This window comes from Panthera tigris, chromosome A2, assembly GCF_018350195.1.
Source record: "Panthera tigris isolate Pti1 chromosome A2, P.tigris_Pti1_mat1.1, whole genome shotgun sequence".
In the NCBI taxonomy this organism is placed as follows: domain Eukaryota; kingdom Metazoa; phylum Chordata; class Mammalia; order Carnivora; family Felidae; genus Panthera; species Panthera tigris.
In genome coordinates this window covers 13,890,422-13,907,392 of record NC_056661.1, presented here as the reverse complement: position 1 = coordinate 13,907,392, position 16,971 = coordinate 13,890,422, and the positions used below count along the sequence as shown (strand labels likewise).

The following is a 16,971-nucleotide window of genomic DNA, read 5'->3' as shown; positions in this document are numbered from 1 at the left end:
CGAAGACTCTCTTCTCTTCCTAGCTATGGTAGTTGCATAACATTGTGAATGCCACTGAATTGTCCACTTTATTTTTTTATGTTTATTTATTTTTGAGAAAGAGAGAGAGAGAGAGAGACAGCAGGCAAGGGAGGGGCAGAGAGGGAGTGGGGGGCACAGAGGATCCGAAGCAGGCTCTGCGCTGACAGCAGCAAGCCCGAGGCGGGGCTTGGACTCACAAACCGTAAGCTCACGACCTGATCTGAAGTCGGACGCTCAACCGACTGAGCCACCCAGGTGCCCCTGAATTGTTCGCTTTAAAATGGTGGGTTTTACATCGCCTTTTACCCTTGGTCTCGTGATGACCTTGCAAAACAGGGAAGGTGGGGCCCAGACAGTGGAAGCAGCCTGCCAAGGCTCAGGATCAGGAAATGGGAACCCCGCTCTCCAATCTGAGTCTCAAGCCCTTTCCAGAGCCCCATGCTGACTCCCTGTCTCCTTTCTTTTATTCAGGCATTCAGCGAGTACCTATTGACGGTCTGCTGTGCACCAAAGGCCATGGTGGGCATGGGACACACGCGCCAGACAAAACTAAGAGAGCCCTGGCCCTGGGTGAACAGGCTCGCTGAAAAGGCATTGAACAAACTCTCAGTACACTGGTTGAATGGTGTCCTCCCCAAAAGACATACCTAACCTGGAACCTCAAAATGACCTTCCTTTGGAATAAGAGTCTTGGCAGAAACAATTAAAGTGAGGATCTCATGCTGAGATCATCCTGGAGTAGGGTGGGCCCGAAATTCACTAACTGGTGTCCTCATAAAGAGAGGAAAACTCTTGGGGCGCCTGGGTGGCTCAGTCGGTTAAGCGTCCGACTCTCGATCTTGGCTCAGGTCATGATCTCGCGGTCCGTGAGTTCGAGCCCCACGTCGGGCTCTGTGCTGACAGCTCCGAGCCTGGAGCCTGTTTCGGATTCTGTGTCTCCCTCTCTCTGACCCTCCCCCGTTCATGTTCTGTCTCTCTCTGTCTCAAAAATAAATAAACTTTTTAAAAAATTTAAAAAAAATAAGTAAACATTAAATAAATAAACAAACAAACGAACTCAGTCCTTTTGTCAAAAAAATAAATAAATAAACTAAAAAAAAAGGGAGGGGAATCAGGGGTGCCTGGCTGGCTCAGTTGGTGGAGTGTACAACCCTTGATCTCAGAGTTGTAAGTTCAAGCCCCACGTTGGGTATAAAGGTTACTTAAAAATAAAATATTAAAAAAAAAAAAGAAAAGGGAGATTCAAACAGAGAGAAGCCCATGTGAAGACAGAGACAGAAATTGAGGTGAGGCTGTCACAAGCCAAGGAACACCTGCGGCGACCAGAGCTGGAAAGAGGCAAAGAAGCATTCTCCCCTAGAGCCTTCAGAGTTGGTCTGCCTGCCAACACTTTGATTTCAGACTTCCGGCCTCCAGGACGGTGAGGGAATAAATTTCTATCGCTTTAAGCCACCGGTCTGTGGTCGTCTGTTATGGCAGCCACAAGAAACTGTGCACTCAGGCATGACAGAGGGGAAGGTCAGAGGGGTCTCTGCACATCCTTCCACATTTTTCACGTCCGCTGCAGGTCTTCTCCTCCAGGGAGCCTTCCTGGCCGCCCAGCACTTAGGGTGATGGGATGTTCTGCTATCTTAGTGATGGAACAACAGAGAGGTTTACGTTTGTCGAAACTCATTGAACTGGGTATTTCAGAATGGTTGTGTTATTGGATGGCGATTATGCCTCATTAAAGCTGACTTATTAAAAAACAAACAAAACAGGAAACTGGTCAGATGGAGCCAAGGTGGTAGAGGTCAAACCTAGGGCTACCTCTAGGGGGTAACCAACTGGAAGGGGGCATGAGGGGGTCCCCCTGGAGCTGGGGGTGTTCTGTATTTCCGTCACAGGAGAGTGTAAACGTTCATGGAGCTGTACAGTGAAAATGGGCTCACCTTGCCGTTTGTAAACTACACCTCAATTAGAAAGGAAGAGGGGCCCCTGGGTGGCTCAGTCATTTGAGTGTCCAACGCTTGATTCAGGCTCAGGTCATGACCCCAGGGTCATGAGATCGAGCCCCACATCGGGCCCCACGCTCAACATGGAGCCTGCCTAGGATTCTCTCTTTCCCTCTGCCCTACTCTCTCTCTCTTTCAAATTAAAAAATAAATAAATGGAAGAAAGACCCTGTGGCTCACGGAGATAAGTAACTCTCCCAAGGCTCAGGATCAGAGCTGTCCTACTTTGGAGCTCAGCACCAACCCCTGGTCTCATCCCTGACCCCCTCCATTCAATCAACACACACTTATAATGCACCTCCTGTGTGCCAGGTACTGGGAATTTAACTGTATGCATACCAGACAAGATCCCTGCCCTCATGCTCCAGGATACTCTGCAATAACATATTCTTTTTTTTTTTAATGTTTATTGATTTTTGAGAGAGACAGAGATAGAGTGTGAGTGGAGGAGGGGCAGAGAGAGACAGAGACACAGAATCCGAGGTAGGCTCCAGGCTCTGAGCTGTCAGCACAGAGCCGGGTGCAGGGCTTGAACTCACGAACTACGTGATCATGACCTGAGCTGAAGTCGGACCTTCAACTGACTGAGCCAGCCAGGTGCCCCTATAAATGCATAAGACACACCTGAGACACATGAAAGGATCAACGACCAAGGCCTTTCCAGATGATGGTAACTGTCATAAAGGCAATGGGCTGAGGGTGACCAGGTGAGGTAGACTGCTTTAGCCAGAAGGTTAGGGAGAGCCTCTTGGAGAAGGTGATGTGCCAGCTTTAATAAAAGCCGGGGACAAAATGTTCTAAGATGTTCTGGGACATTCCAGAACATTGTAGAAGGGCCCAGGATGTTTCAGAACATTCCAGGTGGAAGTGATGTGTAGGGCCCAAGCCTGGTGCCAGAAAGAGCCTGAGGGACAAAGATGAGACCACATTGTCTGGGGTGATGTGGGCAAGGCTTGGAGTGAGAGGGAGAGTGTCGACAATGATGTATTGAGAGCAGCCTCCTTGGTGTGTGGGACACAGCTGTGACTGAGGCTGCTAGCGCGTCGCATCTGGCAGGGGGAACATTTATTAAACCAATCATCACACAAGCAAAGAAGCAATAACTTAATTGTCAACATGATAGAGGCTTGATTTGGGGCGTAGTGACTTAGAGGGGCCAGGCTGAGCCAGGAGGTCAGAGACGATACTCAGGCTGAAGAATTGGCCAGGAGGAGAGCAGAAACTTTTAGGCAGAGGGAACAACGGATGTGGGGACCCTGAGGAGGGAGAGTGCCTCGAGCTGCACGGAGCCTGGCAGGACCAGGTGTGAAGGGATAGTGGGCAGTGTTACGTGACATAGGACTCCTCGAGGCCCCTCGGCTTCCCCAATGGGCTGGCGCTTGGCTCTGGGAAGGAACTTGGGCAGCCCCTAACTGGGGCCTGCCCTGAACTCGCACCACTACCCCTACCCCAAAGGGAAAGACACGAGTCCCCATTCTTTCCTCCAAGTGTTTATAAATGTTGCCAGGGACACCTCCCTCCCTTCCTCCCTTCCTCTGCAGATTACCACTTCTGGGCCCAGAACTCAGGCCGTCACCAGGGAAGCAGGACCACCAGTTGCCATGGCAACACTGCACTCCCCAGACACATGGGTGCTCCTGCCTTTTGCCATGATGCCAGCCAGCCACCCACCCTCCATCAGGTCTGTATCAGTGAGGGAGGAAGGCAGAGGAAGGGGCAGGGGGGCAGCTTCCTAGATGACTCACAGACCTGGGGGGGGTGGGGACAGACAAGGGAACTGAGGCTTAGAGAGCTATAGAGAGTCAGAGTTCTTCCATGAGGTCACTTCTGCAGGCCTGTACTCCTTGGATGAGCCCCGGACAGAGGCAAAGGGCCCTCTCACTCCTGAGACTCCGAGAAGGGGACAGGGGTGACTTGGAAGAGGGGCCCAAAGGCATTTGTCCGGCACTTGGCATGTCTCCCCCAGCGATTCCAGGTGGCCCTGCTGGGGCATTCCTCAAGTCAGCCAGTAGGGATGCTGGGGCCACAGCAGACCCAATCATGCATCTGAACAGAGCCTGGACTGTCGCAGCGTGTCCAGTTTGGGGTGGGGGAGGAGACAGATCATGAAGCCGTAAGCAAGTCAAGGAAGGAGAAAGATTCAGCAGGTGTTGAGCTGAATAGGAGGTCTCAGGGAGGAAGTAATATCAGATTAAAAAAAAAAAAATGAATCCAGGGATAGGGCCAGATAATCTAGGGAAGAAGAATTCTAGATAGAGAGCACACCAGTGCAAAGGCCCTGAGGTGCATGTTGTAGCAAGGAGAGAGGAAAGTAGAGGGAGAAGCAGGGAGGAGGTGGCAGGGGCCAGGCCATGCAGGCCTTGCGGGTGGTGGACGAAGCCCTCCAAAGGGTAGGTGTACATAAGTGAACATCGCTTTTCTCTGCACGTGCACACACTCACACACCTCCCATATACACGCGCACGCCCCTGGGACAACTCTAACACACCCACATATCCAGGACACCCTCCCTTCTCAGTTTCCACTCAGCCCTCAAAGCCCAAGTCAGCTGCCACCTCTTCTGGGCAACCACCGCTCGCCACATATTTGGAAGGGACTTCTCTCCCCACACCACACAGCACAGAACTCATAGTTTCTACCCACACCACCTGGCATTATTCATCCCACATCTCTGAGGCACCCACTCTGGGCCCAGCCCTAGGCTGGTCACCAGAGCTTCGAGAATTGACACACTAGACACATGGCATCGAAACATACCAAGAACCTCGAGCCCTCGGGGCTCAGACTTGAGAGGGGGGAGGGAGGGCAAAGAGACTGGGACCAGTCACAGCTTTGCAGTTCCAACGCAAACCGGCTTAAGGCAAACACGAAGGGACAGGGTGGACTTCAGGCACATTTGATCCAGGACTTCCCGCGATGGCGTGTGAAGACACAGTCTCTCTCCGTCCCTCTGGGCGGCTCTGTTGCTGTGGTAACAAATGGAGGGCTCCAGACTCACATCCTCCTCCCCGCTCAACAACCCCAGCTGACAGCGCGCGCGCGTGTGTGTGTGTGTGTGTGTGTGTGTGTGTGCGCGTGTATCTCCCAGTAAACCCCACCCGCGCCTGGGAAGGCTTGGGTCATGCTGCTCAGCTTGCCCGAAGCCACATAATCTTTGATGAAACCAAGCCGGCGCTCTGTTCAGAAGCAAGAAGGGGGCGACGTAGGGTGCCAGGTAGATTCCTACCAAATCCACAAAGGTGTTCCGAGCAGAAGGAGCAGGTCTAGCAAAGGCCCGGAGGTTAGACCGTTGACTGATGTTACTGCAGGGAACCGTGAGGGTAGGACCCATTTTGTCTTCAGACCCAAAGGTAGGAAATGGTGGCTGCCAGGCTGGCGAATATTGGAAGCCTTTGAAAGGTTAAGCAGGGGTAAGGGCGCCTGGCTGGCTCAGTCGGTGGAGCATGTGACTCTTAATCTCAGGGTTGCGAGTTCGAGCCCCGCGATGGGTGTAGAGATTACTTAAAAACAAAAATCTCAAAAAGAAGCAGATAAGGGCGCCCGGGTGGCTCAGTCGGTTGAGTGTCCAACTCTTGATTTCAGCTCAGGTCATGAGCCCAGGGTTGAGGGATCGAGCCCTGTGTCGGGCTCCATGCTGAGCACAGAGCCTGCTTGAGATTCTCTCTCTTCCTCTGCCCCTCTGCCCTACCCCTCTCTAAAATTAAAATAAATTGGGGCGCCTGGGTGGCGCAGTCGGTTAAGCGTCCGACTTCAGCCAGGTCACGATCTCGCGGTCCGTGAGTTCGAGCCCCGCGTCAGGCTCTGGGCTGATGGCTCGGAGCTTGGAGCCTGTTTCCGATTCTGTCTCCCTCTCTCTCTGCCCCTCCCCCGTTCATGCTCTGTCTCTCTCTGTCCCAAAAATAAATAAAAAACGTTGAAAAAAAAATTTTAAATTAAAATAAATAAATAAATAAATAAATAAATGATAAACAGAGGAAATCTGGTGATGTCCGAGGGCAATAACGACTCATGATGAGGGGGTGGTGATCAGCAGGGGAGGGAAAAGGTCTAACCCCATGTATGGAAGGGACTTGACCAGATGAGGCTGCTTCTAGGGTCTGAGAAATAGGGAGACATTCCAACAAAAACAATTAATACCTACTCCATGATGCCAGGTCACACATGAGCCCCTCAGGAGCTGCCTCCATTGAGTTTATGAAATTATGTTGAAGAAGGCCAACATTGAAATAAGTGATCATTCATCAACTATAAATGTGGTGAGCGCAGGTGCAGGGACTGAACACAGGTGTAACAGGGGCTTCTGGAGGAGGAGTCTGAGGAGGCCAGGATGTCTTTTGCTGAGGAGGAGCCCTTTTAGATGAGGACTTGGGCAGAGCAGGGCCATGAGGGAGTTCCTGGCATAGGCACATGCAAATGCAAAGGCCCTGGGGCGGGAAGGAACAAGGTAGGCTCCAGGGATCCAGAGAGAAGCAGTGTGACTGGAGCATAGTGAGCGATGGGGAGAGCCTCCATGGAAGTGATTGGAGACGTGACTGGGGCCAGATGGTGGGTTGCCTCAATGGTACATGTGGCTGTTTGGACTCCTCGTGGCAGCAGGAAACCCCAGAAGCGGGTGATAGCTGGGATCAGATCGCTTTATCCTGGCAGCTCCAAGCTGCTGCATGGAGCTGGAGGGGGGCTGGAGGGGAAGCGGGGAGCCCCAAGGGGAAGCAGGTGCAGTGGTTGGTTGAGAAGTGGTAGCAGCTTAGACCTTGCTGGTTGCCATGGAGATAAAGAAAAGCATGTGGGTTGGAGGGGTGGGGGAGATAGGCTCTGCCGATGGATGGGATAAGGTGGAGGGAGGACAGGGAAGACTCAAGATGCCACCCAGGTGTTTGGAGTCGATGAGACGGGAGGCCGTGGGCAAAGCGGAAAGGACCACTAGGGTCCCCTTTGCACTGAACTGAGCAGTTATGGTAGCCTTTTTTTTTTTTAAGTTTATTTATTTATTTTGAGAGAGAAAGTGCAAGCAGGGGAAGGGCTGAGAGAGAGAGAGAGAGAGAGAGAGAGAGAGAATCTTAAGCAGGATCCGCATTGTCAGCGCAGAACCTGATCGATACAGGGTTTGAACTCATCAAGCTGTGAGATCATGACCTGAGCTGAAATCAAGAGTCAGAAGCTGAACCGACTGAGTCCCCCAGGCGCCCCTACAGTAGCCACTTAAATAGTGGTGACGGTCACACGACATTGTCGATGAACCTAATGCCACAGAATTGTACACTTAAAAACAGATTAAAATATGTGATATATATAGTTTACCACCACACAAAAATAGGGGGAAAGCCTTAAATGTACACTAACTCTAACTAAATGAGAAATGAAGTCTTCAGTCTCACTGGCCACATCGCAAGGGACCCATAATGTTATGTGGGTGGGGATGTTGCAGACAGAATGTTTCCATCATTGCAGAAAGCTCTACTGGGCAGCACGGGCCTGCTGTTGCTTCTTACCTCTGCCCAGGTGTCATTTCTTGGCAACGTTCCAAGGGGCTGCCTTGAAACCCCACCAGGACCCAGAACAATCCCTTGGGGGCTAAATTGTCTATATGTTGAGTCCTGATGTTCATGGTATTAGGGAGGAAGGTGCCGGCAGGAGCCGCTCAGAATGGATGCTTCAGGAGTTGTATAAAGGGGCTATCTGCAGAGGTGTGGGCAGGGTTGGGTAACCGACAGGGGGTGGCGCAGCAGCCTGGGAGAGCAACAGCGAGGAGCTGTGACCACGCACAGGCTGGAGGTTGGGGGATACAGGGACCGACACCAGAAGAGAAACACTCTGACTTCTCGCTCTTCCCTCCTCCCACCTCCCACCTGTGGTGACTCTAGCAAAAGGCAGAGAGCCCAAGTGGATCGCCACCTCCTGGGACACAAGGTAAGGTGAAGCATGGATGGGCTGATAATCAGCCCCACACCTTGTTCCCTCTAAACCCCCTCCCCCAGCCCACTTGTCACCCATAGATGTCCATCAGCCCTGGGAAACCGCCACCCCATTGACCACCACCACACCCCTCGTCCCAAACTCTCCCCAGCAATCTCTGGTTGCCGGCAATAGAAACGACTCCAGTTGGCTGAAAAGAGGATTTATTGGAAGAATCTCAGGGAGTCAGCAGAATGGACAGGAAGGATGGAGAGCCGTGGCTGTGGCCTCGTGGGGGGAGGCTGCTCTTGTCCTGCAAGCCTCCTGAAATGCAAAGTACGGGGTAAGCGTGCCAAGTACGGGGGCGCCTGGGTGGCTCAGTCAGTTAAGGGTCCAACTTCAGCTCAGGTCATGATCTCATGGTTCGTGAGTTTGAGCCTGGTGTCGGGCTCTGTGCTGACAGCTCGGAGCCTGGAGCCCGCTCCGGATTCTGTGTCTCCCTCTCGTTCTGTCACTCTGCCCCTCCCCAGCTCGTGCTCTGTCTCTCTCTCTCTCTCTCTCTCTCTCTCTCTCTCTCTCTCTCTCTCTCAGAAATAAATAACATTAAACAAATTTTTTCATGCCAAGTATGGATCTCTTGGGTAGGGAAGGGGATAAGACCCAAGGTCAGTGCCCTGAAGCTGCTCCCAGTGGAGCAGAACTCCGTCCCCAAAAGAAAGGGCAATGGAAACCTGATGGCCACAACATTAACAAACATCCCCCCTCAAGACTCTACCTGTGCATCTCACAGAAGGGACCCTAAAAGGGAGGCAAGAAAGGGTACTGACCCATCCAGGCCAAGCAGGTAGCAAAGGCCACTTTTCTCGGGACATCCCTAGTCAGAAGTGTGATGTGGGCTGGGCGGCAGAGGGGCTGTCCTTCCTCAAGCCACGGGGAGTTGCCAGGGCTGTCCCCATCTCCAAGTGGACCGGGGTCCTGGCCATGCCCAGGCTATTCTCCCAAGGACAGATGGAAAGACAGACAGAAGCAGGCTCAGTCCAAAATATCTTTTATATACATGGTTTATTCCTCCCGACCCCCATGCTGCAACCCCAGTCTCAGCCACCCTCCCAGCATGGAGCTGCCCACCACCTCCTCTCTCAGGGGCCTCCTCTCTTGGGACTGGATCTCCAGAGGTGAGGTGGGTAAAAGGAGGGGGCCCTAGCACAAGGTGGCTCCCCTGTGCCTTCAGCCCCCACCCTCCAAAAGGAGAGGAAAGAGGAAAGAGGAAGGCAGCACAGAACTGGGGCTCAAATACTCAAGAAGCTACAAGATAGAAGACAAAGTAGCACACTCTGGGGAAGGGGGGGCAGGGAGGAACCAAGGCCAGATCCCACCCCCCTATTGGGGGCGTGGCAATCCCAGGGCCCGGAGGGGCAAGGAGTGGGACTGGGGAAAGAAGAAGCATCGGGGGTAGAGGAGCCCAAGGATGGTCCCACCCTGGCCTGGACTCCTGGGCACAGGGCAAGCGAGGCTCGCGGAGCCCCTGCACTTGGCAATGCATGGGTGGATGGACACCTACAGCTTGGTCAGGTCCAGCTTCAGCTTGTAGGGTGGGGGGCTGTCCCCAAAAGCATGCGACGGGGGAGGGTACAGGGGCCAGTCTGGCTCTACCATGAAGCCCTTGTGCTGCTCCAGGGTCAGGGGCTGCAGGGGGAGGAAGAGGGATGGAGGGAGGGCTAATGAGCTCCCACCCTGCCAAGGCTCCTTCCCACCCCTGGTCTCAGGTCACCTCAACTATGGGTTGGCATCGTTCCCCCCATCTCATAAGGAAGTGAAGAAACTTGCCCAGTGTCACACAGCAAGTCAGGAGACCCTGCCTCCAGGGGAGAGTGGGTGGCCCAATTCAGGACCAGGCAGCAGTCCTTCTCCCACCCCTCCACTGGGCCCCGCCCACCTGAAACTTGAGGTGTTGGCCAGGTGCGGTCACCAGGGTGGAGCAGCTCAGCCACAGCATCACCAGCACAGAAAGGAAGAGGCAGCAGGCCAGGATCCAGCGAGGGAGCCCTGAGCGCCTGACCCACCCAGAAGGCACGCTCAGCGGTCCTGGTGGGGGTTTGGGAGACCCTCCCTTCCAGCTCCACTCCCATCCCACCCCCGGGGTCCTGTCACCTACCGGGACATGCAACTGAGGAAGTCATTGTCCTGCAGCTCATCGGACTCCACCTTGGCCTTACTGCTGGTCTTGACTCGGATCTTGGCCTTCCTCACTTTGTCCAAGGGGCCTACAGGGTCTGAGACAGGTCTGCTCTTAGCAATTCCCAGACCTCCCCCAAGAGATCAAAGCAGCCATGGAGAGGAGAAAGGAAGCCAGGACCTCGGGCAATGGGACATACAGTCCTGTAATAGATCAGAACCCGGGAAAATGGACCATGGAACTCTAGGAGATGGATCATGGAATCCTGGGAAACAGACTACAGAACCCTAAGAGACGGACCAAGCAATTCTAAGAGTTGAGAGACAGAAATCCCATTCCTAGAGGTTCATTTTCCAGGAGGATGCCTTATGGCAGTGGAGCTGCCTGTGGAAGGAGCATGGGTCTAGCCTCAGAACTTACCCACGTGTACCTCCAAGGCCTCAGGGTGGGATCCCCGCCAGGTCACCTCTACTCGCTGCAGACGGGCCCCTTCATGCCCCAGGTTCTCTACCACAGGCTGGGTCTGGGTCAAGAACAAGACAGCACAGAAGAGCCACTTAGAAAGTCACCACGTTAGCCCTGGGAAGCACATCTCTGGCCCATGAAGGCTACGTTGTCCCATGCCCAACTGGCACATCGTTCCACTGGGTGCAGAGAGGACACCCTTCTGTGGGGCTCTGGGCTGTGACATCAGGGATGTGGTTCCCTGCTATTGTGGGCATCTCGATTCAACTTGACCCCATCCTTTTTAGCTCCTGACCAAGCCAATAGAATCACAGGGATTGGCCGAGAGATTGGTCACATGACCCAGCCAGGGCCAATCAAAGTAAGTCCCAATTTAGTTAAAACTTCAGAGAGGTTATAATCTAGAGCCTTGGGCATCTACCCAGCTATCAGGAGGGAAGAGCTTGCCTGGAAATGAAGCCACCACAGAAAAAAGCAGAGTCAAGGAGGGGAGTGAGACAGTGAACCCCTGAATCTAGCTGTGTCTGAACCTTGACCACCTGAGGACTTTGCATCCCATGAGCCAAGAACCAACGCATCCCACCTTCTTACCCTGATCACCCACCCACCACGCTGGTGTGGCCCCTGCCAGACCCCTCACCTGGAACACCACCACCTTCCCATTGTCAGTCTGCAGGTAGTATGTCCAGGTGGAGGAGACGAAGCCCTGGGCCGAGTTGACAAGGTCATTGCAGAGGGTGGAAAACAAGTCCAGGAGCGAAAGGGCCCCACTTGGAGCTTCCAGGACCTTTCTCTGCCAAGGGAAGGCCCAAGGCACAGAAATGTCACCAAGGTAGGGCGTTCACCAACGGGAGGGGAGCTGGGAGCATTCACTATGATTGGAATTTGCTAAGTGGTTTGGGGCAACAGGGCTTCGTACAACGAACACAGGCCTTAGGAGCTGCATTTGGCTTCCTGTTGCCCTCGGAGAAGTGGATTGCCCTCTCTGAACCTTCAAATGGGGATGATTCTCTTCCCTCGTGGGGGTGTTATGAGAGTTCAACTAGACAACGGTACAGCACAAGCACCTAATGTGTAGTAGATGCTATTATTAAATTTGTCACCACCATCCTTCTTATTTTGACAGCATCAGCAGAGAATTCAGAATAGGAAGGAATGATAGTTCAGTGTGCTTTTATGAACAGTGAAGGCCTGGAGGGGGTGGAGGAAAATGGGTGAAGGGAGAAGAGCTTTCTGGGGAATCTCGGTCCATGGGTCTCTGGCTGTGATGAATGATGTCCTGTGCCTTAGTTTCCCCAGATATAGGGTTTCCTAGACTCACTTATGGACATGACAGGTGAGCAATTATTATTTCTCCCTGCAGTGGGGGTGGGGGGGTCGCCCCTCCCTGAAACTCAGTTCTGAGCCCCCGCCCCCAAGACAGTGGCCACCTGTTCATCACAAGGAAGGTGCTCAGACCAGCACCTGGCATGTAGTAAGTGCTCAATAAAGTCAGCTCTAATAGCACAGAAGACGAGTGAGGGGAGAGGTGTTCATAAGCCTTGGTGGCACTGGCTTTAAATCCCATCTCGTACAGCCCTAACTGTATGAACTCGGGTAGTTGCTTCGCAGGCACGAAATGGGAGTGGCGCTGTCCCAGGTGCCTCTAGGTAGCCTGAGGAATTTGGGACTGAGGCTGATTATGGCTGAGCCTGGACCAGGACAAATGACTGACAAACCGTGGCTGTTTTCTTCCTCCTCGTAAGGTGGTGGGAGGAGAGAGTACTTCCCATATCACAGAGGTGATAGTTGAGGCTTGAGACCAGACTTGACTCCATCGCGGGCACCCGGTAAGCCCAGAATGGACTGCAGAGCCTGGGAGACTCTGGATACGAGTGCAGATTTGCAGGGAGGGGGTAGAGAAGAGTGGTGACAATCCCAGGGCCACAGGTGGGAGGGTGCCCACCTTCTGCTCTGGCTCAGGCTCGGGTTCAGGTTCCGGCTCCGGGTTCTGGCTCCAGCAACCCTCGCTGCAGGCCTGCTGCTCGGTCTCCTTCACATAGGCCTCCACACAGGCTGGGGGATGGGTTGGAGTGGGGAGGGGGCAGGAGGGGTGACTAAAGGCTGATCCTTCCCCCGCCACCCCTCCCCACCCTGGCCACCCAGCCAGCCCTCACCTGCTTCACACTCAGTCTGGGTGGCATTGGGCTTGGAGCTCCTGGCCACGAATCGGCAGATGGAGAAGAGGCGGCAGCCACGCTCACAAGCACTGATCAGGACAGCCCTGTCATACTCATATGGGGACTCCGTGGGGTCCTCCTCCTCAAGCTCTGCCTGGGAGAGGGGACACTGGGCTCAGGCCAGGGGGAGGGGCAGGAGGAGGTCTGCACTGGAAGCACACGCTCAGAGCAGGAGATAGAAGATTTGTGGTCCTCTCCCCCCTCCCCCCCCCCAAATCCAGAGAGATTGAGGTGGGGAGAGGAAGGCTAAGAATATTAGTGGGGGTTCTTAGCTCTGAGGAAGAGAGAAGGGGAGGGAGCTTGAGAAGGGGGATGGACCGTGGAGGGCACTGGGTTTGAGAGATGGTTGTAAAATGCATAAGAGGGAGAGAAATGCCTTCCCCCCACCAAGGCTCCAGGGAGGAGGGCAGAGATTGAGGGGGATTCTCAGGCCTCAGGAAGGAGGGAGGAGGCTAAGAGGAGGAGGTTTTGTCGTATTTTCTGGCCTGGGAAAATGGAGATCCAGCTGGGGGGGGGGGGCGCTGAGGATGTGAATGAGGGCTGGTAGCTCTTGGGGGGGGGGGAGGGGAGGGAGGAGGATGTGGAAGTCGCTTAGGTGGAGGAGGAGGAGAAGAGGACCGTCAGGCCTGAGGGAGGTGGGGGATGGGCGCCCCGAGGGTCTTTGCGCAGCGGACTAAGACACCTCAGTCCCCCTCCCAGCCCCTCCTTTGGAGGGACCCCCCCCCCCCAGCTCCGCATTCATCAGAGGGACTTGCATCTCCAAACCCTCCCTCATCAGAGGGACACCCCCCCCCCCAGCCCTTCCTCCGCGGGAGGAGCAACTCCCAAGCCCCATCGGAGGGACACCCGACCCCTGCGCTCGCCTCAACAGAAGAGACTCCAGCCCTTCCCTCACCAGAGGGACCCATCCCCATTGTGGAAGCCCCATTTCCGACTCCTTCCCCCTCCGAAGAACCCCCGTCTCGCGTTCCCGACGGTGGGAACCGCATCCCCAACCCCTCCCCCACCAGGGAGGTCTCGGGTCCTCCGGCTGGCGCCGCATGCGTTTCACCTGCGAGAGCTGCGGACCGGGATAGCGGTCGCGGCACCGCAGCTGGCAGCTCTGCGTGTCCCCGAGTTGCGGGGCGAAGGGGTCGCGGGCGGAAGGCGCGGGGGTGGCAGGTGGAGGCTGCAGCAGCAGCAGCAGGAGCGGCATCAGCGCCACCGAAGCCATGGCCGTGCCGGGCGCGAGGGGCTCGGGGGACGCCGGCTCCTGGCAGGCACCGAGGATGCGGCGGCGGCGGCGGCGGCGGCGGCGGCGGCGGGGACCGGGTCGCTGACGTCACCCGAGCGAGGCAGCCTGGGAAGGGGGGGCGGGGGATGCGGAGAACGGGCGGGGGAGCTGCGCTGCGGCACCGTCGGGGAGCGGGTGGGGTGGGGCAGGTGGACCCTCTGTCCCATCTCGGGGGTGCCACGGCACCTCCCTCGTATGCAGGCTAGAGAATCTCAGCCAGCGCTTTGGGGCCAAAAGGAAACAAACTGGGTGATGGGCTGGGGCGTCTCTGTTCGCCAGGGGATTCAGCGAGGGCCTCCCCAAGGAGGCAAAGTTTGAGCTGACCAAGCGGGGAGGGCAATCCAGGCAAAAGTAACTGAGAACCCTGAGGCGGGTAGGAGGGTGGTGGTGCCGAAGCTAGAGTGGAGGTGGAGGGACGTGAGGATCACAAGACTGGGTCAGTGAAGGCCTCCGGAAGGTCTGTGGCATCCAGTCCTTTGCCAGCCAAGTGAGAGGGGTGGTAACTTTGTAACTGGTTTGCCTCCTGTAGGAAGCCTTTCCGGGCCCTTCAGGGTTCCCCCAGCCTCGCCCCCTCCTGGCCCAGCCCTGATCCACAGGCTTGGGGGATCTAGCACTCTCTGCCCCAGACTGGGAGCCTCTCCGCCCGGCGCTGAGTGAGAGGGGGCACAGAGGCGCGTGTAGGTGCGGGGTGTGGGTGCTGCGAAAATTCCTAATTCTTGTGGGAAAACTTGGGGCAAACAGGGACACTGCTGCCTTCCATAACTGCCACGCTCCAAGGTGACAGATTGAAACCCCCTGTATCTCGGTTTAAGAGGTCTCCCTAGCTCCCTCTCAGTCAGGCAGGGTAGTGTGGGCGCCCCTCTACGCTTAGGTCCCCTGCAAAGATGACCCCTCCATCCCTCGCTAGCATGCCCGGTTGCAGGTGCCTGCGGAGGTCGCGCAGCCGTCCACTTGGCTTCCATCGACGCTCCACCCCCACAGACGGGGCGGCAGCCACGCGGGGTCGGTGGGTCAAAGGGCGCCGCAGGTTCCGGCCGAGGAGGAAGGGACCCGGGGGGGGGGGGCCTGGCGCACCCCCTCCCCGGGCCGGCCGCGGCGCTTTCATCTCCGCGGCCTCGGCCGGCCCCCACGTGGCTTAATCAGGCGCGGCTGTGCCTGGCGGACCCTGAACATCTGGATCCCGGCGCGGCCCCTCCCCCGCCCCGCCCCTCCTGGGCTACGCCGCGGCGACCCTGCGGCAAGGGCCTCCAGCCCGCGGTTTCCGCGAAAGCGAGGGAACCCCCGGGCTAAACCCCCGCGCGTTGGGCCCTGTGCCTTGGGCAACAGCCATTGGCTAAGACTGATACTGTCCCCCACCTCGCAGGTGGGAAACTTGGGCCCCAGGACCCCTCGGCAGAGCTAGGATTCAAGCCCACACATGTCAATTCCAGAGCCCCGCGCGCTGAAACCTTCCACAGTTACTGTACTTCCATTCATTGCAAACAAAGCCCCTCCCAGGTGTGTTCTTGCAACAACCCTATAAGGAAGTGCCGGTAGCGTTGTCTAATTTACAGATGAGGAAACTGAGGCTCAGGGTGGGAAAAGGAGTGGGCCCAGATACAAGCGAGAGGAGCAAAGAGACGCGGGCCGAGGGTGGGGCATCAGGCAGAAGAGGCGTCACTTAAAGAGCAGCAGGAAAGAAGGACTCCCTGCATCCTTTTGGGGAAGGGGAAACTGAGGCTGGCGCGGTTGGGGAGGCTGGCGTCGGTTGCCGGAGAAGAGCGAGAGGGCTTGGTTGCTGCCCACCCACCCCCCTTTCCGCTCCACGAGGCCGCTGGGGGCGGGAGCGGAAGGAGGACTTGACCCTGGCCCCCCAGGTGAGCCCCCGCGCCCCTCCTGCCATTCCCGGGGGAGCAGGTCCAGGTGAGGGGCGGGAGGGCCGGCGGGCGGCCGGGGTCGGGTTTCAGGAAATCCGCCGACATTCCTTCGGGGCTTAAGAGGGAAAGTTGACTCGGCGCCGCCCCTCGCCGCCCCCCCCCCCCCACTTCCTACCCCCCGGGGCGGCCCGGCCGGGGGCGGCAGGCGCGGGGCGCTGCGGCGGGCCTGGGCGTGAATCAGCGGCGGGCCGGGCGTCCGGGAAGCGGCGGCCGAGGTCAGGGCGGGCATCGGACAAGCGCCCTTTGTCACCACGACCCCGCTGACCCCCACCCCCAAGCTGGGTACAGGCTGAGGAGGAGGCGCGGCACCGTGGCGCCGGCGCTGCTGACAGTGGGGGGAGGAGGAGAAAGGGACCCAGCTGTCCGTCCCCCCGCCCCACCCCCACACACACACCGCAACTTTCTCCTCTTGGAACCCAGACATCCGAGGTTCTCCAGGGTGTCCAGGGGCGCTGACCTGGACCCAGGCAGCACTCCTGAGGCCCCACCTCCAATGCCTATGGGGTCTGAATTTTTAAAGTTCGGCGCACAAAGCTTTGAACCTAGGCATCCCAGCTACCCAGGCGCAAGCTCCAGGGTAGCAATGATAAAGCCCCACCTTCTGCCGTCCCAACCTCATATGTCCAGGTCCGGACCCTCACTGCCCCTGCCTCCTGGGAACACAGGCTAATCCCATACTGAGGGCCCCTGAGCACTGGGGTCTCAGCGTGGGAGAAGCATCTCTGCTCTGCTCGCTCCCACTGGCTCTGGGTTCCTCCGGGCCAGTGCTGTTACTGCTGCTTCCTCCCCAGTGTCCCCTCAATGCTCTTCAATTACATGGGGGGGCTGGGGCTGGAGGGTCTTCCCCGACCTAATCCTTAGGTACAGAGTATGCAGACTAAGGAGGAGTCCTCCCCCAGCCCACGTGGGGCCCTCTCTCCATCTGCCCCCTCAGTACATTCCCAGACACCTTCAAGGACTTGGGTCAATATTTGCTGGAAGTGCCGTCAATGCTGGTTCCTCTTCCTTCGCAAAA

The 16,971-nt window shown here is 56.4% G+C and overlaps 1 protein-coding gene across 2 annotated transcripts; it reads right to left on the bottom strand.

The window, feature by feature from the left end:
* Positions 1-8,806: 8,806 nt before the first annotated feature.
* TMEM59L (transmembrane protein 59 like) lies at positions 8,807-14,080 on the bottom strand. Of its 2 annotated transcripts, XM_042977335.1 has the most exons (8): positions 13,819-14,080; positions 12,705-12,861; positions 12,494-12,603; positions 11,189-11,341; positions 10,504-10,606; positions 10,063-10,180; positions 9,844-9,961; positions 8,807-9,593 (listed from the first exon to the last, which is right to left on the bottom strand). In XM_042977335.1, the coding sequence occupies exons 1-8, from the start codon at positions 13,978-13,980 to the stop codon at positions 9,465-9,467; spliced, it is 1,050 nt and encodes a 349-aa protein (XP_042833269.1). In that variant the 5' UTR covers positions 13,981-14,080; the 3' UTR covers positions 8,807-9,464. The 2 variants fall into 2 exon arrangements, with proteins under 2 accessions (XP_042833269.1, XP_042833270.1); XM_042977336.1 differs by lacking the exon at positions 11,189-11,341.
* Positions 14,081-16,971: the final 2,891 nt, after the last annotated feature.